The sequence below is a fragment of the Chamaea fasciata genome, unplaced genomic scaffold (genome assembly GCF_029207755.1).
Source record: "Chamaea fasciata isolate MVZ Bird 193981 ecotype frontalis unplaced genomic scaffold, bChaFas1.0.hap1 SCAF_4, whole genome shotgun sequence".
Taxonomy (NCBI): domain Eukaryota; kingdom Metazoa; phylum Chordata; class Aves; order Passeriformes; family Sylviidae; genus Chamaea; species Chamaea fasciata.
This window is the reverse complement of record NW_027094089.1, coordinates 54,235,172-54,260,294: the sequence shown is the minus strand read 5'-3', so window position 1 is coordinate 54,260,294 and position 25,123 is coordinate 54,235,172. Positions and strand designations below refer to the sequence as shown.

General features: G+C 38.8%; 1 protein-coding gene across 8 annotated transcripts in view; it reads right to left on the bottom strand.

Moving 5' to 3' along the window:
• Positions 1-25,123, bottom strand: part of SLC44A1 (solute carrier family 44 member 1) — an 85,919-nt gene that overhangs the window by 41,172 nt on the left and 19,624 nt on the right. For 5 of the 8 annotated variants that reach the window (XR_010720514.1, XM_066181616.1, XM_066181618.1 and 2 more), the window contains exons 4-6: positions 19,234-19,385; positions 5,325-5,418; positions 399-568 (exon numbers count right to left, since the gene is read on the bottom strand). Coding sequence is in view for 7 of the 8 variants with exons in the window: in XM_066181616.1 (XP_066037713.1) it covers positions 399-568; positions 5,325-5,418; positions 19,234-19,385 (416 nt within the window). In the remaining variant the exon portion in view is untranslated. Of the gene's footprint in view, positions 1-398; positions 569-5,324; positions 5,419-19,233; positions 19,386-25,123 lie in introns of those variants that run through there. The other 3 variants (XM_066181617.1, XM_066181621.1, XM_066181623.1) reach the window with 2 other exon arrangements.

Sequence of the window (25,123 nt, the reverse complement as noted above, 5' to 3'; positions counted from 1 at the left end):
ATTTCTCAATCCATCCTTTTTATTTGTAAAAGGTTTATTTGGACTTGAGTTGGTAGAAGATGACTGCTACAAATGGGAAAGGGGAATACTATAATAAAAATTAAGAAAAAGTGGATGGTCTCTTAACTATATAAAAACTAATCTTGGTTAATTAACAGCCATGCATCCTCTATCTTGTAATAAGTGTAAGAGAAAAAAAAAAAACAGGAATGCATATGTATATTACTTATGAGTAAGTTACCCAGCTCTCAAATAAAATTTTAAAAAAGCATTCTGAATAATTTTCAATGGGGTTGTTGCTATTATACGTGTGTTGTGCTCATATTGTGGTTAGAGTATGTTAACAATCTCCTAATGGAGTACACTAAGAAATAGCTAGTAATGAGAAAAACAATTACCTAGTGATAACAAGCAAAGTCCCATTATAATCTCTTTGCTGGTCATAACTCCACTAATCAGCCTGTGTAAGACACTACTGTCACTGACAAAGGTGATCAGGGCCTCTGCAAACTTGGCATAGCAGGAAATGTTCACAGGAGCACAGCGATGGAAGAATGGAATAGGTGCACTGGTGACACAAGAAAAAAAATCAGAAAAAAAAAATTACTCCTACTTAATATAAATGCCACATCAACACACAAATGAAAGGTGAATAGATGCAATCACTCCACCCTTATAACATCATAACCAGAAACCATGTGTTGAATGCACAAGTGCTGCTGAAATGAGGATGATCATAATGGAAAGTGATGCAGTTCTTACAAATAACCCTGTGAGGCTGGAGTGTACATTCCAATAGGATATTACTACCCTCCCACCCTTAAATGACAAGGCTCAGAAAGTCTATGTTCCTATTTCCACTTAAATGTCTTTCTTTCAAGTGTCAGGTGGTGAACCAGCAGCTGAAACAATGCCTTTCACTCATGCTAGAATGGAATACTGGTCCATATTTGCAGCCAAAGATGTTGCAGAATAACAATACACTTCTTGAGAGTATATACTTTGTGCTAAAGGACATCAGCATTCACAACTGCTGCCAAGCAGAACAAATGTACTTATTCCTAGTCTTTTCCCATACTAAGCTTGTTCTTGTATTGAATATTATAATCACAGTGTAATTCACTAACTTTGTTAAAAATGATGTAAAACACAGCAGGATGCCTCTATTGCTTTGAACTGTTTTGGAAACACCCTCACAAAAAGCTATTGAGACAATGCACTAAACTTTGTAGAATGCTCCGAAAAACCTGCTATCGAGTCTGTCAGAGAAAAATACAAGAGCGCAAAAACTTTCCTTTAAAAGTGGGTTGTTTTCTAAATGTCTCCTATTTAGTAGCAGTCTGTCTTGCTCACAAACTATGTCAGATCTCAAAGTGGCCTATTACATCATTTGATCAATTCCCAATTACATTTCTGACATGAATTACATGTTCCTTCCTGTAATCTGATCCAATAAAAAAAAGTATTTTCTATTGTTTCACCTGCCCAATCCTTCTCACTTGAGAGATTTCAGTAGACTGTAGAAGCAATGAACATAATCTTCTGCAGTTCCCCCATTTCAGCAATGACCTATAAATCAATAATTTTCTGTCCTCAATAACTATTTTTAAGGCCATGTCTTTCTAAAATTCTAACCACCATTTTAAACACATAGTGAATAAACAAGCTGCCTTAGGCACATATTTCCCACCCATTGTTTTTCTGGGGAAAAAGCATGACATGCTGAAAATCATTAATGTCTAACTACTCTGTAAAGAAATTGGAAGAAGTTATGATCACCTGCCATTCCTAGATAATTAGTAGATCCTAGGTTTTTGTTTAAAGTCACTGATGATTGCAAATTTCATAGTTCTAGGATTACTGTGCTAAGTAGGTAAATGCATCTCGAGATGCTCATATTGATGGTCTACTTTTGGGTAGTAATAAATACAGCAGTTAAGCACAGCAAAGTAATTGTGCATTAGTCACAGATGTTAAAAAACTAATTAAACACATAATGATGGCTGCCCTACTTAAAAGGTGGCCCATGTAGCCTCTTAAAACATAATCTGTTTTGGAATACTCCTGCTCATTATATGCCATATTACTGAAAAAGACTGAAATTTGAGAGGTTCATCTAATTGTTAACTGCTACAACTTTACAGCAAGCCTACAGCACTTATAAGTTGTCACTACCAGTAAGAAAGCCCAGATTAGTAGGAGTAGGAAAAATAATGTTATTCCTGCATCCAAATACAAAAATATTCACTTTGAAAAGGGCACTAATGGCATTAACGTATTCTTCCGAAATACATTCCAGTGGAAGAAAACATGCTTTTTGCATCAGTTTATATTAGTCATCTAATATCCTTTAACCTAAAGCAATTTCACTACATATTTCAAGTGCAGTAATTAATTGCTAAGTTTGTTTCAAATGACAATTTAAAAAATAGGTTAGTGGTTCCTACAAGTTTTCTTGAGTAAACGGGACTCCTGAGAATCCACTTTGAGATATGCTTCTGCTCCAGTGGTTCTGACTGAATGAGCAAGTGAGGTAAAGTGTCCCAATAAAAACCACAGTAATAGATCTATTCTCCATGACCCGGGCTATTTTATATGAACTCTTCATTATATCTTGGTATATTACCTACTGAAAAGCAGTTACAAATTTCTAAGAATAGCAATATGATGCTTAATCATAAACAAGAACAAATAAAGTTCAAGCCAGCAGATGATGGTCTCAGAAGCTCTACTTTTAAAGCATTATTCAAATGAAGTTAGAAGACCTATCTGATTACTCAAGCATTAGATTTCACAGAGTTTTTTCCTCTTATTTCTACCCCTGTGTAGGTACAGGAATAGTACAGCAACCTCCATGAGTGGAGGGGGAGTCCGACTGGACCTCTACAGGGCAGTCCCTTGGCACAGCTCAGCACAGTTGGTTTATAGATAAATGCTGCGGGGCACCGGATAGGTTTTCCTCCAGGGTCCTCTTAACAATGCAGAGGCTGATTTAAGCTCAGTGTGGAAGAAACACATACTGCTAACTGCACTGCTCTGTCAAAGCTGGACATAATACGTTGAAGATGGATGGTAGGAGTCCACTGACAGCCTCAGCTGAAGGCTGTGAAGAATCCTGGTCATCAAACAGCAAACATCATGCGACAATCTCCACACCGTATCATACCTCCATCCCATGGAACTAATGGGAATCAGAGGGTTCAAAGCCCTTCACAGATTGCACTGGTTTCAGCTGGGGTTGGGTTAATTTTCTGCACAGTGGCTGCTATGGAGCTTGTTTTGCATTTGTGTTGAACACAGGGTTGATAATATAGAGATGGTTTTGTTATTGCTGAGCAGGGCTTATACAGACCCAAGGCTTCTTCTGCTTTTCATACAGCCACGCTGGCAAGGACATTGGGAATGCATGGGAGGTTGGGAGGAGACACTGCCAGGACAGGTGACCCCAACTGACCAAAGGGATATTCCAGACCACACGGCATCATGCACAGGACATAAAAAGGAGGAAAGAAGAGGAAGGAGGGCACATTTGAAGTGATGATGTTTGTCTTCTCAAATAACTGTTGCATGTGACGGGGCCCTGCTCTCCTGGAGATGGCTGCCCATGGGAAGTGATAAATTCCTTGCTTTGCTTTACTTGTGTGTGCAGCTTTCCTTCCCCTATTAAACCATCTATATATCAACCCACAGGCTTTCTACCTTTTACCCTTCCACTTCTCTCCCCAGTCCTGCTAGTGGGGAAATGAGCAAGTGGCTGTGGGGGTCTGGGTTGCTGGATGGGGTTAAACCATGACACAGATCAAATGTGACTATTAGGTAAGTTCTTCCTGAATGCCTCAGTCTACAGGATGTTGGGTTTTCATTTGGTTGTCTCAATAGGATTCCATTTCTCCTTCAAATTACACTTACTCAAATAATTTAACTATAAAAACTGGAAAACCAGTGGTTTACAGATAACAGTGTTGACCTTTTTTGACTTAGAGCATTAAGTTCAGACTTTTCAATCTCAGAAATGCTCAAATGCATCATACATTTTAGTAATACCATATCAAAAAAAGGGGAATACTCCACCTACACAGTAACTTATTTAAAATAATATGAGGTAGTTTTTATGAGGAATTTACATAGCATCATGAGAGCTTTGACATGTTGTTCTAGCCTTCTGCTTTTTTACTAAGCCATATTCATTGAGACTGAATGACATGGGAACACACAATGAGGAGTCAATATAATTCTGGCAAAAACTAGGACTAACAAGCCTTTTCAGTATGCAAGCTGGCACTGAAGTTTTCATTTGTTTTTGTATTACTGCTGTAACAGCTGGCCAGCTGCATGGAATATTAATCTATATGGGGAAAAGTAAAAAATAAGTTAATATTCCAGCTACCACTATTTGTCACTATAATATAAAAAAAATGATTCAGTGCAGAGACTACCATGTCGATAAGAAAGATTTAAAATCAGAGTTTGTGGAACTGACACAAATATAACATTTACAAAAAAGGTAACAGAAAACTATGCGTAAGAAAAGACTCCACAGTTACCACCCACTAGTGAGTATATCTGAGAAGCTAAAATTTGAGGAAACACAACATGGTTCTTTTCAAGTTAGTGCAATTACTGACAGAAGGCTGTGCACAACAGCTAACAGATCACTTTTCTCATCAATGCTCATTTCCACAGGTCCAGGCAGCATAGCTAGAAGATTTTATGAAGCTGTGAACTTTCCAATCCTATTTCACAAACAGCAGTCTAATGTAATATTTAAAACAATAAACCTCAAAATGATCTGTTAAGAAAATACAGCCCTCTTTTTGGTACTTGACTATCCTTGTATTAGTCTTATATTAGTCATTTGCGGACTGAAAGAGTAAAAAATGAAGCAATTTGCATCTATCTGACTGGCTGAGGTAAGGTATAAGAAGTGAATGCTGCAGAGAAGTGTGCAGCCCCACATGATTTTTCCTCCCAAAGATCGAAAATGTTCCATGATTGTCTCAGATCTGCATTGCTGATAGGCAGTCTGCTATAGATAGGGTGAAAGGCAGTAAAACAGCTGATACTAAGAACAGTCACATGAGACAAGAGAATTTGAAGATATCAGCTCAATAGCTTCAGCAACACATACATGGATGATTTTGGTTTTTCTTTGACTGTTATTTTCATTACCTTTTAAATATCAGAATTTTAGAAATATATACAATAATACACTGAAACATCTACCTGGTAAGAGTGAACATGTGTTGGTACTTTCTAAAGAACCGTCATGATCAACACAAATTTCTGCTCCCTCCACCCCAAATTAGACAACTTGATCATATTACCTCTCTGGAACAGGAAATTTAGGACATAATTTGGCAGCCCTCGGGTCCGTAGTATATTCTGATGGCTGTAGTTCATAGCTACACAGAGTGGATCCTGTTGAAAAGTAAAGAAAAATTATTGGCATGGAAACAAATAAAAATCAAATATTCATATTCTTTGCAAACAGCATTAAAATTGATACAGGTGCTGATTCTGCACCTCCTCACAAAGCTTTGTCACAGTTCCTTCTGTAATGTGGTGAATCGAGTCCAACACAGTTGCCAGTAGAATACAACGACACTCTCCCTTCTAGCTTTTTGTTTGAGTATTTGAGTGGAAAAGACTAATTCACAATGCAGTGTAAAAGAGAAGGACACAAAATACTGTGAAGTCCCCCATCCTCTGGTCTTCCACCATAGTTTTCTTGATCATTTTTAAGGCATGAACATTGCATAACACAACATTCACAATCGAAAGAAAATACTCCTGGATGTGCAGGTTTTTTTGTGTATGTGTATGCAAAATACAACTGGTCTACAGATTTCAGGGAGAGGAACAAAGAACCCTAACTGATAAAGTTAGAAAGTTGACTGAGAAACAACAAGCACTGCATTACATATCAAAAGCTTCTAAAAAAGCTGAACTCTCTCCATAAACAAATTGGCACAGCACAGTAAAGATCAAGTTGCCTATAACAAAATTAAAACATAAATTAGGTTTTCCTTTGTACCTGACATTGGCCTAATGGAAGTGCCTTACCTAGGAGAGATTTCTTTCAATTTATCTATAATGAAGACACTGAACATATGACTCAATGCTTCTAGGAAATCAGCAATTTCCAAATCAGATTGGAGCCCTGGTATGTCAGAAATTGCATGGGAAAGAAAGCCTCCAATGAAATAAGCTGCCTATCCAAAGATGAATTTTCTTCCAATCTTGTTTCCTAATAGAAACAGATTGCTTACTTCCAAGTGCAAGGGCTTTCAAAACATAGCTTTTAGTCTCCTTTTCCCCTATGCAATACACTAAGGACTTTTCTTAATAAGGACTTATCTTAATCTTGATTATCAGTATAAATACTCCATTATTTCCATTATTAAAGTCTCCTCTTCAGGAATAGTTTGTAGAAGAGAGTTCTGCAAACTGAATCTGGATAATACGTATATACTATTAGCCAAAATAAACCAAGAATTTCGACTAACAGTTTTATTTTGGCCTGCATTACACCAAACAGAACTATTATTTGTAGAATATTATTTGCAGAAATTTTATCCCATATTGGTACATTTCTACCTCTATGAAGAGACCTCTTGTATTCACAGACTGAAAGACCAAAGAGCCTACTTAGCTGGCTCAGCTGCTCTCCATCTAATGCAGTCTCTGGAACACTATTTAAGTACCACTATACAAAATAGTGTTTGGAAGTCAGTCCAAACCACCAAATGCACTATTGAAAAAAGTTAGATTTACTACAAAGACAAGTTACGAAGTGAAACGTCTGAAATGCATTTTCAGTTATGGTGTTAATATGAATCCTTATGCCTCTGCTTGCTTATGTGGAAAACATGGCATGAGATAAACAGATAGCTGATAAAACAACATTCCTTAGATCTTGGTTGTAAATGAAGGTCCTAAAATATTTTGTCATTTTTGGAGGAAAGGCTCTATGCCTCTGCAAAATTCTTTTATCTGCTCTTGTGGAGATGAAGACTTCTGGATCATGTTCATTTACTAAAAATTCCATCAGTTGGAGGGCCAGCCATAGAGTGTGTTATAGATTTATCTTAAAATCAGAAGGAAAAAAGAAGATTGCCTTTTTTTAACATTTATTTTGCTTTGAATATAGGTGAAAAGATAAGTTACAAAGATGGCTGGCAGCCAGCTGAACATGAGCCAGCTGTGCCCAGGTGGCCAAGAAGGCCAATGGCATCCTGGCCTGTATCAGCAATAGTGTGGCCAGCAGGACCAGGGCAGGGGATTGGTCCCCTGCACCTAGCACTGGTGAGGCCACACCTCAAGTTGTCTGTCCAGTGCTGGATGCCACACTGCAAGAAAGACACTGAGGTGCTGCAGCATGTCCAGAGAAAGGCAATGGAGCTGGTGAAGGGTCTGGAGCATAAGTCCTATGAGGAGCAGCTGAGGGTGTTTAGCCTGGAGAAAAGGAGGCTCAGGGGTGACCTTATCACACTCTACAACTACCTGAAAGGAGGCTGTAGGTCAGGTGGATGTTGGCCTCTTTTCCCGGGCAACAAGACACAGGGCAAGAGAAAATGGCATCAAGCTGTGCCAGGGAAAGTTTAGACTGGGTATCAAGAGTAATTTTTTCCACCAAAAGGGTCATCAAGCACTGGAACAGGCTGCCCAGGGAAGTAGTTGAGCCCCCACCCCTAAAAGTACTTAAAAGATGTTGAGACATGGAGCTTAGGTAAATGGTTTAGTGGTGGACTTGATGATCTTAAGGGTGTTTTCCAGCCTAAATTACTCTTTGGTTATGATTCTATGGCAAGAACAAGGAGCTCTATAGGAATAAGTGGGCTATGTGTTATGTGGACAAGTGTATATAGAATCATCATACACAGTGTTTGGGGCCAGCTTGGCCGTTGTGCCAAGTGACCAGGGTGAACTACAGCTTAAGTATCTTATGCAAAGGCCCCCCACATCTAAACAAACCTAAGGGACAGGGTTGGTCTCTGTATGCCCATGCTCCCTTTTGACTTCTAGCAGTTCAGGCAGGAGAGAAAAAGGGTAGGATTTACTATGAAGAGGTAAAGAAACTCTTTGTACAAATGTGCATCTGAAGACCTGTTTGGATCATAAATGTAAATATAGCAAAATCAAATGCCAGACCCTGATGTGCATACAGGTCACAAGCCATTCAAGTAAGACCTGTAGGGTAACCCAATACACTGCTGGCTGTAGAGCAAACTGGAGACAACTTGTCATATCCCTCTGGAAGCCAACAGTATATTCCCTCCTGTCATGCCTGACAACTCAGGCTGCCACTACCATGTCTTGCCTGGGAACTGCTTTTGGGCCACTCTGGATCTTTTCCCTTCAGATGCCTACCTTACGGCACACTTCTTTAGTCACAGCCACCCAGAAAATTATCTTCATGGAGCTTGTCAAATAAAGGATATTAGCTACTCTGTATTTAAAGAAATTACCAGTCCCATAGCTGAAATAATGTCCATGACATTATATATCCTTTGGTCCCAAATAATTAGGCAGAAACTCAAACTATTCCCATAAATTTTATTTATAAATTGAAAACCCTCTGACTTCTCTAATACTGTGTAAGAGAGCTTAAAAACTCAAATGTGTGCTTGAACAATGTCACTTTACATTAAACTTAAAACTGATTTCTTAACAAAAGAGTCCATGTGCATCACTTAATAGACATTTTCATTTTCTAAGGTGAGAGAGAAGAAGGAACTGCACTGTCTAACGTTCCACTCTATATCAGTTACTGTGGGTTAGCAGAGACTAGCACAGCCAATCTTTTTGTTGCTGCTCAAGTTGGTACAGCCTGAAAAATTTGAAGGAAACATTTGAGTCATCTACCTTCCTGAGATAATTAGTTTACCAAAAACATTACTTTTATCCATGAATAATTATCGCTCATAAATGTTTCAAAACCAGTGTGAGTAGGATACAGAGAACAAACTAAAAGATCACTGAAATAATACACCCTTTGCTTCCTACAGCAACACACGTATTTCTTCTGGAGAAACCCTTAGGCAAATGACATCAAACTGTCCCATAAGTACTGGATTTCAGATCCCAACACATTGTAACATTAAGAAAAATACTTCCAAACTATGCAGAGCATCCATTTTTGGGCTATTGGTAAGCACACAGTAGTATGCCTAACCTGTGTGCACACTTTGGTCCCACAATTCTGTATTTGGTGGTTTCACACACAAAGTGGTATAGTGGAGACATACCACAGTTTCTGTTCTATGGCTTCTTTTCAATGAATAGACTTGCTCCAGCCATTAGAATATACTGGAACCATAACTGGAGCAAAGTACCTCAAAAGACAAACTTCCAACCTAGCTGTAGGAACTTCCTTCTTTTCTAAGTCTCTTTTCTGTTTTGCCGAGACTGGGATTAGTAAGGAGCTAAACAGCCATTATCTCTGGCATAGAAAACAGTTATATTTAGCCCAGGTTTATATATAAAGATGTTGTAGAAAGCCAGGATTTTTACTTCAAAGATTCTTTCTAAATGAGAAGGCAAATTATTTGCGTGCTCAGAAGATACAGTGCACAGAAGACTTTCCACAGCAGTACAGTAAACAAGAAGGTCCAAACTAATCAAAGGTAGTTAGGTAAAAATACTTTTAGAGACCAGAGCCCCAGTACAGCTTTCCTGCCTGTATTTGCTTTGCTATAAACCAACAAACAAACCCCTGCTAAAGCAGCATTACTATCAAGAGTTTACAGCTTGGGAAATGGTAAGATTTCCTAAGTCATCCAATAAGAGGAGCAGTCCACAGCAGATACCAATGACATTTAAATTCCCTGACTTACAGTTGCAGAAAGCATCCCAGGGGTTTTGGATTCTATTCTGAGAGCTCAGCAGTGTCTACCTATCTATCAACATTTATTAACAGCAACAAAAACAAAGACTTTCAGCTCTAGAAACATGGATTCATTCAGAGTCAAGGATTTAAGCAGAAAATTACAAAACTATGCAGAGACAACAAGAATAGCTTCAGTATCAGGAACAACACAGTCACTTTAGGAGTTTAGGAGTATGTTCTTTTAAGCTACAAAGAGCTCCGAGCAGCTCAACATAGCCCTCCTCACATACATGTGGCAAAGCACAGCCTGAGAGACTACAAACTTTTGGTAATTCATATGAACTTCCATTCTGAGTCTGACATTGTGCATGTATTATGCACTTACATGGCATGTGACATGTTTAATGATTTCTTTGACTATGTCTTTCACACTGGTGATGGGCTTAGAAGGTCCCAGTACCCAGAGCTGGAGGACCATGGCTGGGAGAATGATAAACTCCCAGTTGACCCCGAATTTGTGTGGGATCTGCTGCTCCAGCTGGATCCTCATGTACCAGTGTGCCTTCATGATGGAATTCATCCAAGAATACTCAAAGAGCTGGTTGATGTCATTGTGAGCGTCTCTCAATTATTCTTGAACCATCTTGGGTATCTCAGGAGTTCCCAGACAACTGGAAGCTGGCTAAGGTTGCCTCAATGTTCGAGAAGGGCAAGAAGGATGACCTTGGAAACTACAGGCCTGTCAGTCTCACTTCAGCGCCTGGTAAAATTATGGAGATTATTCTAGGAGTTCTGAAGAACATCTGAATGAAACACCTAATGACACTGCAGCCATTGTCACAGCCAGCACAGCTTCCTGAGAGAAAAGTCCTGTATGTCCACCATGACAACCTTCTAGGACAGGGTAACTTACCTGGCTGATCAAGGGGAGCCAGTTGATGTGATCTTTTTGGATTTCAGTAAAGCTTTCAATATTGTCTGTCACAGAACCCGTCTGGAGAAAATGTCCAGCAGCTGGTTGGATAAACACATCATGTGACAAGTGAGCAGCTGGCTCACAGGTTAGGCACAAGGGGCTACAGTGAATGGGGTGACATCAGACTGGTGATCTCGCACTAGTGAGGTTCCACATGGCTCCATCCTTAGCCCTGTGCTCTTCAACATCTTAAAAAAACAACTTGGACACAAGACTCAAACGTCCAAAGTAAGTTTGTTGGTGATAACAAAATTGGGAGGAACCATTCACTCCCTCAAAGGCAGAGGCCTTGCAGAGAGGACTCAACAAATAACAGGGCTGAGTAATTACCAACTGTATGAAGTTAAAGACAGACAAGTACTGGATTCTGCTCCTGGGACAGGGAAACCCTGGATGTATGGACAGACTGGGGAATAAGACCCTGGAGAACAGAGCTGCAGAAAGGGTCCTGGGAGTCACTGTCAAGGGCAAGCTGAACATGAGCCAGCAGTACCCTGGCAGAGAGGAGGGCCACCTGTGTCCTGGGGGGCATCGGTACAGCATCGAAAGCCAGGCAAGAGAGGGGATTGTCCCACTCTGCTCTGCACTGGGGAAGCCTCACCTCGAGTGCTGGGGGCAGTTTTGGGTGCCATAATATAAAAAAGATATTAAATTCTTGATGTGTGACCAAAGGAGGGCAACTAACATGATGAAAGGACTTGAGGGGAAGCTGTGCGAGAAGTAGCTGAGGTCACTTGGTTGGTTCAGCCTGGAGGAGATTGATGAGAGACTTAACCACAGTCTGCAACTTCCCTGTGAGGGAAAAAGGAGGGGCAGGCACTGATCTCTTCTCTGCAGTGACCAGTGACAAAACCTGAGGGAATGGCCTGAAGCTGTGTTAGGGAAGTTTAGGTTAGGTATTGTGAAAAGGTTCTTTCCCCAGAGGGTGGTCTGGCACTGGAACAGGCTCGGCAGGGAAGCAGTCACAGCTGCAGCCTGAGTTGGTCTCAGTTGGTCTCTCTGTCACTACTGACAGAGTTCAAGTAGTGTTTGGACAATACTGTCATGTACATGGTGTGATTCTTGGGGTATCCTGTGCAGGGCCAGAAGGTGGACTTCATGGTCCCTTGTGGGACTCCCCAGCTCAGCATATTCTACAGATATTGATAACTGACTTCTAAAAAGCCACGTGATGAAGCAGATCTTCGGAAACTTAGCATCTTATTTCACTGTCTCCTTTACAAGTAACAACCTATTAATTCATTACATTCCTTGACACAGGAATAAAACTTAAAGACTTAGAAATGTGCAGAAATGTTAGCAGCAATGAGACTGTTAAGATCACAGCTCCTCAAGTCTGGACTTTCAGCCTAGTCCTATTTCATCTTGAGTTCTAGGTATTTTATGACTAAGTTCACCGATTAAAACTTAGTAAACATTGTGAATACATGACTCATAGATGATTATGCTTGACCAACCAACCCATGCAACAAAGACTGGAGTACGGTATTGATAATGACAGAGGCGGAGTTCAGGAAGGACAAGGCTCCCAGACTCTCACAAGGATAAAATTCTTAACACTTTTCTACATTTCTCAGCCCAGAACTTGCCTGAAATCTGTCAAATCTATCAGCTCTAAACTGTTAATCTGAACCATACTATCTATTCAAAGCTTCATGCAATGAGACAACTTGGTACACTTCCAATAATCGGATATTACCTTAGCATATTATGGACTAGCAACACAACATAGAAAAGTAGCAGCTTAAAACACTGTCTCATGAAACTGGCTGCTGCAAATTCCAGAGCCAAAAACCAAAGAACTGGTAGGATGCCAAATACTACTTCCACAGAAGGTGGTAGTTACTCTCCTTTGCTGAGTTCTGTCAGTAAAAAGAACAATGCTGCATGACCCCAGAAAAAGCATGGCAAGTAATAATATGATCATCTCTTTGTGGACTCCTGTCAAACAGAAAAAGGTTCAGATCACCATGAAACAAATCACATCATATTGACCAGACTTTCTTTATTCTTTGACTGCTAGGCCTGTCAATAGTAATTATAACCTATCTACAACCATAGGAAGCGATCCTACTCAGAACACAAGCACTAAGCAAAAAATTGAGGATTGTATAAATTTCCTATTTACCTATTTTAGAACAACAAAAACATTCCAAGAGCAGACACATTTATGCTTCATATAGGAATGAAGTAGCATTTAGTTATGCATATATTAGCATCATATGGAAATGACTGAGAAAACAAGAACTCCATCTCTTAGCCAGAAATTTTAATGTGGTCTAAAGTATCAGATAAAGTGGAAGTACCAGAGAATTGCACAAACATAGCTAAATATTGCAGCTATACTTTTTGCAAATTGAACAGAAATAGAGCCAGAAGACCAAGTAAGGATAGAGCTGAACCTTGAAACCGAAATCTGATTTCTGGGCCCTAGCAAAACAGTGATGTAGAACCGTGAACAGAGATGAGCAAAAAGGCATAGGACAAACCACTTTGTAGTCAGGACTTCTCAGATTAATATGACAGAATTGTTCTCAGAAAAAAGCTTCATTCTCTACATCTACCCACTGCAGCCTTCCAGAAGCACAGTGTGTGTTTTAAAGGAAGAGAAGCAAGGTTAATATATCCTTTCTTCTAGTTGCTGCAGAGAGACATACCACCACTTCTTTAAAACAATGAACATCAAAGGGCAGGAGAAATTACAGGTGCTTTTATAAATAAATATGGGACTGAAGTGAAAATAAGCATTCTCCAATGTCTGCAAGAATACTCCAAGAAAGATCTATCACAAAACCCCACTAGTTAGATCTCCAAAAGTCTCTAGAAGAAAGTTTCTAGAAGAAAGACAAAGAGAACTTCTGTGATATTACAACACACTGTTACAATTACGAGTATGGAAGAAAGAAAATCCTAGATTCAGAATTATGTATGTGTGTATATATATACACACGTATTTGTATTTTGAGTTGTAATTAAAACACCAAGACAATACTCTTCACTTTTCCTATTCTTATTAACAATACAGAGAGTTTAAAAATATGAATTTATCAATTCCTCCACTCGTATTTCCTCCAGTGATAAATAAAACCAGCTTCTCTGGAATCAAATTAAGAATCCATTTAGCCAAGTAGCAGATGTTTCTCCTACTGTATTTAGCTCTGCACAACTTAGAACTTAAGTATGTTCTTCAGTGCAAATTAAATATCCAAATAGAGTTTGGATTTTCTGTTCTAAGAGAATTATTCTAAGAGTTTCTTTTTTGGTTTTAAAATATCCTCATAGCAGTAAGTTTTGTAAATTAACCAAAACTTGTGTGCAGAAAATTCTCTTTTATGCTTAGTGATTTCATTTTTGATCTCTAGTTTCGCATTACTTGGATTATGAGATGAAGGAATAATAATTTTTCAACCTTCTCTAAGATATTCCTGATTTTAATGATCTATTCTTCCTGATAGTTTTCTCTTCTACAGACGGAGGAAATCACTGGTCCTTTTATTACGATAATCCTTGTTTCCATCCTCAGTATGTATATATATACAGTGTGTGAATTCATGCTGAGAATATACATATGTGTTTGTGTACAAGTTTAAAAAAACATTGTAAAGAAAGGACTGGAACACAGCCTTTATGATGCCAACATAGCAGGAGTTTACACTCCTGCTATGCAGTCCCTCCTCACAGTACACAAATATTACACTTTCAGACAACGCTGTGCCTCCAACATAAACCTCTTGTGATCCTCAGCAGTTTCACAATCTCTTCCCCAAGTACCTATAACCACTTTAAATTAAAACACTATGCATAACAATGAGTTCCCACCTCTTCCTTCTGGGGGCATTCCTTTTGATTTGACATTTTATTCCACTGCAATTGATAGCAGGAGGTTTTTTCCATATAATTCTAAATAATTCAGTAGCCACAACAAGATTTATAACCTCACTATTTCTTCCCCTTTCTAAATGGTTTATTAATGTAATCAATATCACAACACAGCATTATTGAAGGACTCAACATGCTGTCACTTTCTGTTGAGGAAACAATTTCAATCTAACTAGAAGATACATTTCCAATAAACACAAATCTGACTGACAGTTCTGGTAACAAGATAAAGTACTAGCAGACGACTCTGTATCTCAACACTGCTCATAATGTACTTATACTCTAGTCAATTAAAAAAAAATGACCCACAAAATTGACATACACAGATTTCCAAAGACGTGTGGGTGCAGAATTGCTTTATGCATAAGGTATCTGTAACTAACACAGTACATCATACTTCAAGAAAATCATGAGCAAAGGATTACATTTTGACCAGCTTACTTTCACTGAAAACAAAGACAGGGGGGACGAGAGCAGATAAAAAATGTCAGAAGCTCACAGTGACCCATGTAGCAGATATTTCTAAAGCAAGTGCCCACAGGAGCTGCGAAGATGTACTTTACTACACATGAAGATGTCATTATCTTCAGACAAAAGGAGAATCCTTTTTGTTTCCCCTGCGGTTCCTTCTAATAGCTCAGAGATATCACCTGCTCTGACTTACCGGACTGATTTCCTTTATTGATCTCTTTCAGGTCAATCTCTATAGCAAACTTAATGAAGCATTCCCTCTGGTTCTATGTCCACCCAGACCCCTACTAGCCTGGTCTAGCTACAGAATTATGGCAACAGAGATGCCTGTCAAGTCACTGCAAAATTAGAATTTCATTTTAGGTTCCTAAATATGCATCCAGTTACTTAAACAATAAATAGGAGTTGTAGTTCCCCCACTGAGTAGACACCATAGTTATCACTGAATTAAACACAACAGAAATTATAGCCACCTGTCTAGTGTTTCTCTTTAATAATGACTTTCCATTATTCATTTGGCACAGTCATAGATTAATTATATCTTCAAGGATATTTCAATATGCTTCAGCAAGTCCTTGAAAGTATCACTGCAGTACTTCACGGACATTAAGTTTTGAAGCACCAATTTGGTTTCTGGAAAAAACAGTTTTCAGTCACACTACTCAAAATACATAACTTTTTAAGAGCCAAGACCAACAAAAACATTGAATCACAAGTACTCTGTGCCTGATGTGTTCTGCTCAAAAGTCCTGACAAAAATCCTGGGGAGAGCAACAGCAGTCAGTTCACAACATATAACATTATCAGTTGTGTCCAACTGATAGTTCTATAAATGCAAGTACTAGCATGGCTGCTTGAGAACAGCATTGTAACATTTCTCAGGTAACACTGCACCTTCCTGCATCACCTCCAGGAGTTGCTCCAGAATATTTCTGTATTTTACAGCTTGCACCTCTGTACAGGTCTAAGATCTGAGTGGTCAAGCACCCAGCTTTCTCTTTCCCTTTTTCCTTCCCCTGTAAAAAGCCCCAGTTGGTTCCAGTTTTCTGGGTGCCAATTACTATGAAGAGATTAAAGGTACATGCTTTCTTGTTTTCTTAAAACCAGCTTGGCTTTTCAAGGGATGGGCTTCTTCTCTTCCTTGATGGGAAGGTATTGCAAATGCAGGACCTGACTGTCAGAGGGCAAGTGAGGTAGGGGTGGGAGTGAAGTTACTGCCCTGAAATGGTGCTGTGTTATTCACAGAATCAGCTCCTTTCCCAAATTACAGCAGAAGAACAAGAGCATAATTACTGATTCAGAAAGCTAAAAAGCTGCTTTATCATGAAATGGTCTTCTTGCCTCAAGCAAGCATTTTCACTGCCCTAAATGCTTATTTGTAATCTTGCTTGCAGAACGGCACAACAAACATGAGCTCTGCCGTAAGAATTCTGAATTTTTGGCATTGGCAGTTGTGTCCTTTAGTGTTGAGGCATGCCTCACTTTAGTAAAAGTACCACAAATGCTAAGCTAGCTGCAAATTCCTGTGGTATTGATAAAATCACTAGTCAATACAAAGATGTTTCAGTATGTTTTACACGTCACAGATCTTGATAAAGATGTTTAAAAAACATATTTATTTGAACTTACCATACCACCTCCGCATGGGCAACTGAGGCACAACAGGTGATTTCTTTGGGTTGAGAAATGGTTCTTAAGAAGTAATTCCTTTAAGAATTTCAAGGTGCACAGACAAGTAAGGTGATTTCAGGGACAGCATACGAGACAGGTGAAAATGGCAAGCTCTACAAAAACACACGCAACAACCTACACAGTCTGTCTCCAGACAATTGCTATTTTCAGGATGCAGGAAGGGTTCAAGTTTTCAGAAAGGCACAAAAGAGCAAAATTAAGAATTGACTGCATTCTTTACCTATAAATTTAAAATATTATGAGATGATTTTCTTTTCGAATGTTAGAAGTTGTGAGCCTGAGAAAATTCAGTACCAATTATCACAAAACCAAACAAAACATGGCCTCCTTCTTCAGAACTTGACAGCTGAACTCTCTTTTCTAACTATGCATCATCACAAACACAGAAACCGAAATTAGCCTTGTTGCAATCATGTTCAAGATCCTCAGATTTAATTATTACTATTACTGTTTTTACAGTAGAGTCAATGGTCATTTAAAACAGACTGCCAAACCTAATCCTAGTATTAATTAATTTAAATCCATTATCATAGTTATAAAGTGGATCTCAGAAAAACTATTCTGCTCACTGAGCATTATAGTTTTGGTATTAATTCACTGTTCTTGCTCTGCCAAAAGGCTGAATCACACTTGAACTTTTACTCTATATATGCAACTATAAAGAAAATCAACAATTAAGCTGTTCATTTGCTGCAAAACACTGTTTTTTTGGAACTTGCAGAGGTTGGTGAAAATTTAAGCAGAAATATAACCATGAGGGTGACAATATTTCTCTGAATGGTGTGATTTCAGTCATGCAAAGACTTCATCTATAAAAGGAAAGCTCAGTTTAGTGTAATATCTGTCTTTGATAAGCCAAATATATAATGAAAATTAGGAACTGAACTCATTAGTGATTATGTTCTGCTGCAGCATCAAATTTCATACTTTTGACCAAGCTTCTGGAAACTGAAAAAATTGCCTGTCATATTAATTAAAAAAAATATTATCTTAAGGTTTTAAAATCTGAAGCTCTATGGAAAATAGAATTAGAATAAAGAATCATGAGAACAAGACATAGCATAGCATGTTTTGGGAAGAGTGGGTTTTGTTGTACTTTAAAAGATAGTTATACTGAACATATGTCAGGCACAATTAATTAAAGATTTGACTTATAGAAACAATGTTGGTGATAAAGAAAGACACGGCTGAATTCCATTGATTCAAGAGGTACTTAAACTCCACCACAAATGACCTGCACTTCATGCTAACAAAAATCTGGCCTGCATTAGTTAAGAAAAACACAGCAATGCTCAGAGAAGGAGTAAAGAATGCAACTGTAAATATTGACTATTTTCACTTGTCATTGACAATGGTGCACAGATCACATGAGGAAGCTGTTTGTGCAGCTCCATGAAAGCTGTTCAGCTTCCTGATTCAGGTATCAGGTACAGTGCAGTGGGAGACCAAGGGCACTAGCAGTGCCCCAGTGCCATTTCAACTTGGTCTGCTTTCAAAGGAGAGTACTCACATGACCTGTGCTAGTACGGAAGTAAACATTTCATTTTCTGTTATGAAAAGTAATCAGTTGCTCTGCTTTGAACTGGGTCATTCAGATTGAATCATTTTTAGTCAAGTACCTTGCAAAGTACTATTACTGCATAATTTTAAAACATAACTTTAGGACTGTGCCCACACATTAGGAAAATGTTCCCACTTGAATAACTAAAAAATGCTGAATTTCCTCAAATTAATTTAGTATCTTTATTTTATTTTGTATGTCCTAAGGTTGATTACTTCTCACACATTTTATTCCACAGACTGCTACAATAGGAACTAAGCTAGTAATGTCAGTTATTACTACTACAGAGAAAAAGTACTGCTCTTAAGGAAGACAAGGTAAAATATTTCCTTTCTAAATGCAATTCATTTCCTTTACACTTCTTTTTTAAAGACAATCATAACAAAACAAAACCAAGCCAAAAAAGTACTGCACTGTAGCACTGAATAAAATCAAGAACATTTTCACACAAAGAGCCATACTTAGTGCCACAAGTGCCATTAAACAGCAGCACAGCTCTCACTAACTCCCTGTACATAAGAACTTTTCAACAGCACTACTGTTAAGCAGCAACGTCAGAATATCTCCTTAGGAGCTGAAAACATATCATATAGTCAGACATTCCCTCAAATGCTTGTTATATTTTTGTACTCCTGTTTTAAAAACAAGCTTTCCAAACTGCCCAAGACAAGTGGAATACTATCACACGATAAGACACAGTAATGTTTCAGCTTAATGAAAAGAGCACATTATTTCTATTCATATTTCTTAATACATATTTCATTTTTAGGTCAGCTAATGCATGAGATTTTTTCAGATCATACAAAAATATGAACAAAAACAAACCTATTTTTTTCATACCATCAGTTTCTGCAAAATTCTGTATATCAGCCAGAGTTTTCAGTTCTTTCCTTGGGCAAGTTGATACACACAAGGCAATAGACTTAATCTTCTGATGTATTAGATCAATGTTGCATGGATCCAAGAAGAATACATACCTATGGAAGGAAAAAAGGTTAATTACTTCTATTTTAATTAACAATTACACTGAACAAAATTTCAAAGTATGGGACTCAGTCAAGACTGAAGGATTCAGTCTGTCCAGAAACATGGGAAATTTGGTATTATTGTAACTATGTGGATAAAAAGAATTTATGTACTCAACACATGCACAACAAGTGTATGGGTATTTATATACCTCTGGATCACACAGAGAGGATGTTTAAATCTACCTGATTCAAGTCCATTCAAATGGTGCTACTCATAAAAACACCAGTAGTCCTACCATGCCTCTTCACAGATATGAGTCCAAACATTGACAAACCTTTACTCCAACCTTAAACTTGACTTAGAGAATGTCATTTTTTTCCAAAAATACCCAAGAAACCAAATAAAGTCACTCTTATTCTGCAAAAAGAAAAGGTTCATAACTATATTAATGAATACACATCGTACCAGTAATTAAGAACATCTTTTAGTATAGACTGATTTTCCATGCCATTTTCCATTACCACTGAACCGATTACTTTAGTATTTACTTAGAAATAAAATTCCTTCAGGTACTTCAAGTGCAATTATCTAATGTTTAAGTGCAATATTTTAAGGAGATTCTACTTGCTAACTTTTCACAATGAATGCAATTTAAAAATCCAATGAATAAAGTACAAATCATAGATCTTTAACTAATATCTCCTGACTATATATGCTTTATGACAAACACTAACCCTACAGAATTTCCACTAATAGTGTAATAGAGATGCTTTTCCCTTTGAACGTTGAACAATTCTTAAATCCCTACAATTCTAGTGGTGTACTATGCATTGAAATATTCTCTTCATATTACCCAGCATCATCATATGAAAACACCGGAAAACTGCCATATAAAATGCTATTTCCATTTTTGCAGTCCACATGATGGGAATTCATTCTGTAACCAGTGAAAAATTCCTTTAGCTCCTAAAAAAGCATTTAGGTCCTCCCTGAACACCTTCAGTCTGTATGCTAATTGCTGTCTACTGTTCTATTACCCAGCGTCAGTGTACAAGAATGATTACTATACAGTACAGTCTTCCTTAAAAATCCATCAAAACTCATGTTGTCTAAATCAACTGTAACATGGTAATAGATTACTTGCATTCTTAAAACATTCCTTTCTTTATCAATATCTCAGTGAAATCATCCACCCCCATTTCTTTTGTATTTATTACACACTACACATCTTGGGTCTTCATAGACAGACCACTGGAGTCTGAGAAACAAGTGTAAGCATGAAAATTCTGTCATGCAGACACAGTAAAAGTAACTGCATGCAAGCAATAAGCCATAGTTTTCCTTTATTTCAAAGAAAATACTCCTGAGTTGGTACCAAGACATACAATAGCTGTTTTAATTGAAGTTCCTCCAGTTGTTATCCCATACAATAAGGGTACATGGCAGGAGAGTATCTACTTCTTTGAAGGTATTTGGTCAAAGGAGCTACAGCGCAGAACCTACAGAGTCAAACCTGACTGATACGGCAAGGGAGGCTAGGATGGGAACAAACCTGATAAGTCTCACTAATTGGTAAGGATATGAGGACTGTGAAAATGATAATTTTTCAGCATGACTATCTGGTTAAGGACCTTGACAAATTGAGAGAAGGAAAAGGAGGGAGACAGTCAGACATAAAACTTGTCCACTTAATGTTAATAAAAACAATAATCAGAAGCAAACCCAGTCAATGACAGTAATAATGGGCTATCAAGAAACTGTAGACAGGGATTTTGTATCTGACAGGGATGCAAACTCCTAAGCGCAGAATGTAGGAGGAGCCAGTAGAACCCTGCCAGCATCTGAGGCAACGCGCATGCAACAGGGTAGCAGACAGGGGTGTAAAAGGGAACAATTACATGCCAGTTGATATGTTGGTCACTGCATTATCTGATGACCTCAGCACCTGATCACTGCAGTCTACCTTGTCCCATTACTAAAGCTTGTAACTCTCTCTGCATAATTCTAGTTTCTATCTCATGTGCACAGATGCTGCACGTGCTGTAGGGATTAAGTGCCAGCTACTGGGAGGACTGACAGGAGTGTGAGGGATTTGGTGCAAGCAACTGGAATCACACCAGGGGTGGTTTAGGTGCCACAGGACTGTGCTGTCAGCTACCAAAGCGAGTGAGGTCTCAGTGCAGGGAGGCGACTTGGCAATGAGCTGCTAGGGTGGGAACAATGTGGGCCCACAAAAAAAGCAGCTACAGAAGTGAAAGACTCAGCATAGGTGGTCACAGCCCTTGTGGTGCTGGCTGTTGATGGGAATGAGCACCTGTACCTTCTCCAGAACAGATCTATGCAAATTATAGAATCATAGAAAATCCTGAGTTGGAAAAGACCCACAAGGATCACTGAGTCCAACTCCTGGTATAACTCCTGGCATAACTAGTAAACTCCAAGCCATATCAGATGGTGAACAGGGAGCTCTAGGTGAGAAGTGTCAGGTGGGCAGAAGGTCTGTGGTGTTATTTGGAGGAAACTGTGGGTCTGGGGTGCTTGTGCAATGAGTGTGTGTTTTACACTTAGCACCAAACTGGATCAGCATCAGCTGCTGAGTAGGGGGAACCCATACGGTGTGTAAGGTGCTGCACTGGTACTTGGAGCATCTGCAGATGTATGTGAGCTTGTGAACCTGGAATGTGTCACATGTGTGCTTACACTAGTGACCTTCTGCCACTGTCAGCACGTGAGAAGGAGGGGACATGGCTGGCTGTGCTTGTGAGTACCACTACTGAAGGCAGGGCCTTGTCACTGCCAGTCTGTGTAACCAGCTATGTCAGCGTCCCATATGTCACTGCCCATCCACATGCCTCAGCTTACGCAGAGACTCTGGGTTCTGGGAGCTGTAGGACTGGACTCCAGCTCCTGGACAGGACAGTCCTCTGAGTTTCCCTAAGGAAACCAAATCAGGAATGTCACCATTAGCAAGCTAGAACTCATACCACTTCTACAGGGATTTCAATTCAAGGGTCAAGCCATCATTTCAACTGCTTGAATATTTTGTAAAATAAATGCTACAATTCTAACTCAAACCTGGAAATTTAGAAATACAATGCAATTACAGCACCATATGCAGCTTTGACAGAACTGTGGGCATAGCCTTACACAGCACACGTGATTTAAACACAGCACTGTATGGTACAGAGACAGTTCTGACAGCAGTAAGGGAGTTGCACAGAAAACTCCAGGCTATCAAATCTATGGCTTCAATCTGTGGCCTTGGAAGGCACAAGTAAGATAAGTAAGATTATTTTTACTTCATCGCAACTAAAACAAGAACCAAAATTCTAGGAACCAGCATTACAGAAGAAAAGTTAAATTTTTTTTGTTGATAAAGCTTGTAAAGGTGTAGAAAATAAATGCTTTTACTACCGAAAATTTCATGCTGTGTCACCACAAGACAGGTTTTGTTTCTCTCTAGAAGAATATTATTACATGCTTTGTGCCACAATTTCAGTGATTTACAACCAGCAATAGACTAATTTTCTAATAAGGAAATAACTTATATCAGCAATACAAAGACTGATGTAAACAAAATGATCATATTGTTAGAGATGCTTTAACATTGCAAATTAAAATATGTTTTCTATTTGAAAATCAATATAGTAGACTTACAACATACACACGTTTATGCATCTATATGAAGTATCAGCCCTGTGGATAAGGACTTGGAGGTACAGGTGCACAAAAAATTGGACATGACCTGGCAATGTACACCTGCAGCCCAGAAAGCCAACTGTATCTGGGGCTTCATAAAAAAATGCATGACTAGCAAGGCAAGTTTTACTCTGTCCTCAGGGGAATCCCCCAGCTGGTATACTGCACCCAGCTCTGCAATGCCCAGTACAGGAAAAACATGAACCCATTACAACAACTGCAGAGGAGACCCATGAAAATGAGAGGGCTGGAGCATATGAGGATGTGCTAAGAGAGTTGGGGTTGTTCATCCTGGAGAAGGTTATGAAAACACCTTTTGGCAGCCTTCCAGTACTTATAGGGGGCTTCTGTAAAAGACAAAGTGACTTTTCACACAGGCAAACAGTGAAAGGTAAAGGGGGAATGGCTTTAAACAAAAAGAAGGCAGAATTAGAATGACAGTCATTCTTGTTGAAAAAAACCCTTCACATCATCTATTCTAACCGTAAAAGCACTGACAAGTCCACCACTAAACCATGTCCCTAAGCACCAAATCTACACATCTTTTAAATACCTCCAGGAATGGTGACTCCACCACTTCCCAGGGCTTAATAATTTAAAAAAAAAAAAAAAGTCATAATGTCCAACCTAAACCTTCCCTTCCACAGTGTGAGACTATTTCCTCTCATCTTGTCACTTGTTACCTGGGAGAAGAGATTGATTCCCCCATTCTTTCAGGTAGTTGTAGAGCAATAAGGTGAAACTGAGAGCTAGTAATCTGAACATTAATAACACTTAGACAAAGCTAGCATCTTAAATATTATCTAAAAATTAACAGCTAGAGTATACAGCCCATATGGCATGTTACAGGAGTTGTAATGACAATATTGCAACCAAGCTAAACCCCCACAAAAACCTGCCCACAAGGCTATGCAGATGACCACATGGCAACCACTTGGTAACACAACGGTAAACCAACGAAAAGCAAGACCACTCCAGGCCCTAACAGTGCTGTTGGTCCAGGTTATCATGTAAGAGAGAGGGAATTTAGACTGCAAGGGAAATAATTCCCCAGGTATTGCTTTGTTCAGGTTCTCTTTTTCCAAGGCACGTAGATTGAGCTACCAGATATCATAATTGATCTGTGTCATCTAATGGAGATGAGAGTCTAGTGCCAAAAATTTCTTCAACAGTAGGGCATATATAGTTTCACTCAACCAAATTCTCTGTGTACAAACTGCAAACCATCTCTGGGTTTTCCCATTTCCTGGGGTCAAAGGCATGGCTCAGGCAGAATGCCACCCTAACTATCCTCCATAGCATCATATGCATGTCTCCTAGTACTTGAGTAGACAGCACAAACTGAATTCTGTCCAAATAGACTTATTGGTGATCAAAACCCAGACTGAATTAGCATTTCACATACTTACATTTGGCTGTGATTATCATATATTTGCAAATAAAAGGTCATTTTTAACCCCTTATAACTCCCAGAACTTGTAAAGCAAGGAGCTTACTTGAAGCTGATAGGTTTAATTAGAATTCACTGCCAGATCTAGAGTACAAGCCTATGTCTGATTCTAGAAAAAAGACTATTAAAGTGAGTTGTGGTTACTTTGTAAAAATAAAAGGATGCCTCATCCACTCTTTGTTCATGAGACCAGGCTGTAAAATCCTCCTTCCCAATATTTCATCTCACTGGTTTCGGCGTATCTGATGTATGCAGAGCATATCATATCCCTGTGAGAACTCTGCTCTTCATCCTTACCACCCAGATTTCCATATCTACACAGACCACATCAATTTCACTTCCACATGACAGTGCCTATGGGTTGCTGTCACATACAAGGAAGAAAATGTTATTTTTACAGATGATTTAGCTTTTCAGCCCTTGGACTAGGAAATGAAAATGGAATTACCCTGCAAGCAAAATGAAATGAGGATAACTTCATGTTTCCAGAGCCCCATTTGTGGAGCTTAAAAGCCTTTTCTTTCTCTACACAATCCAAAATGTACAGGCAGGAAGAAGGGTTTATTTTTACAGTGTGTCTGCAAAGTGCTCCTATAA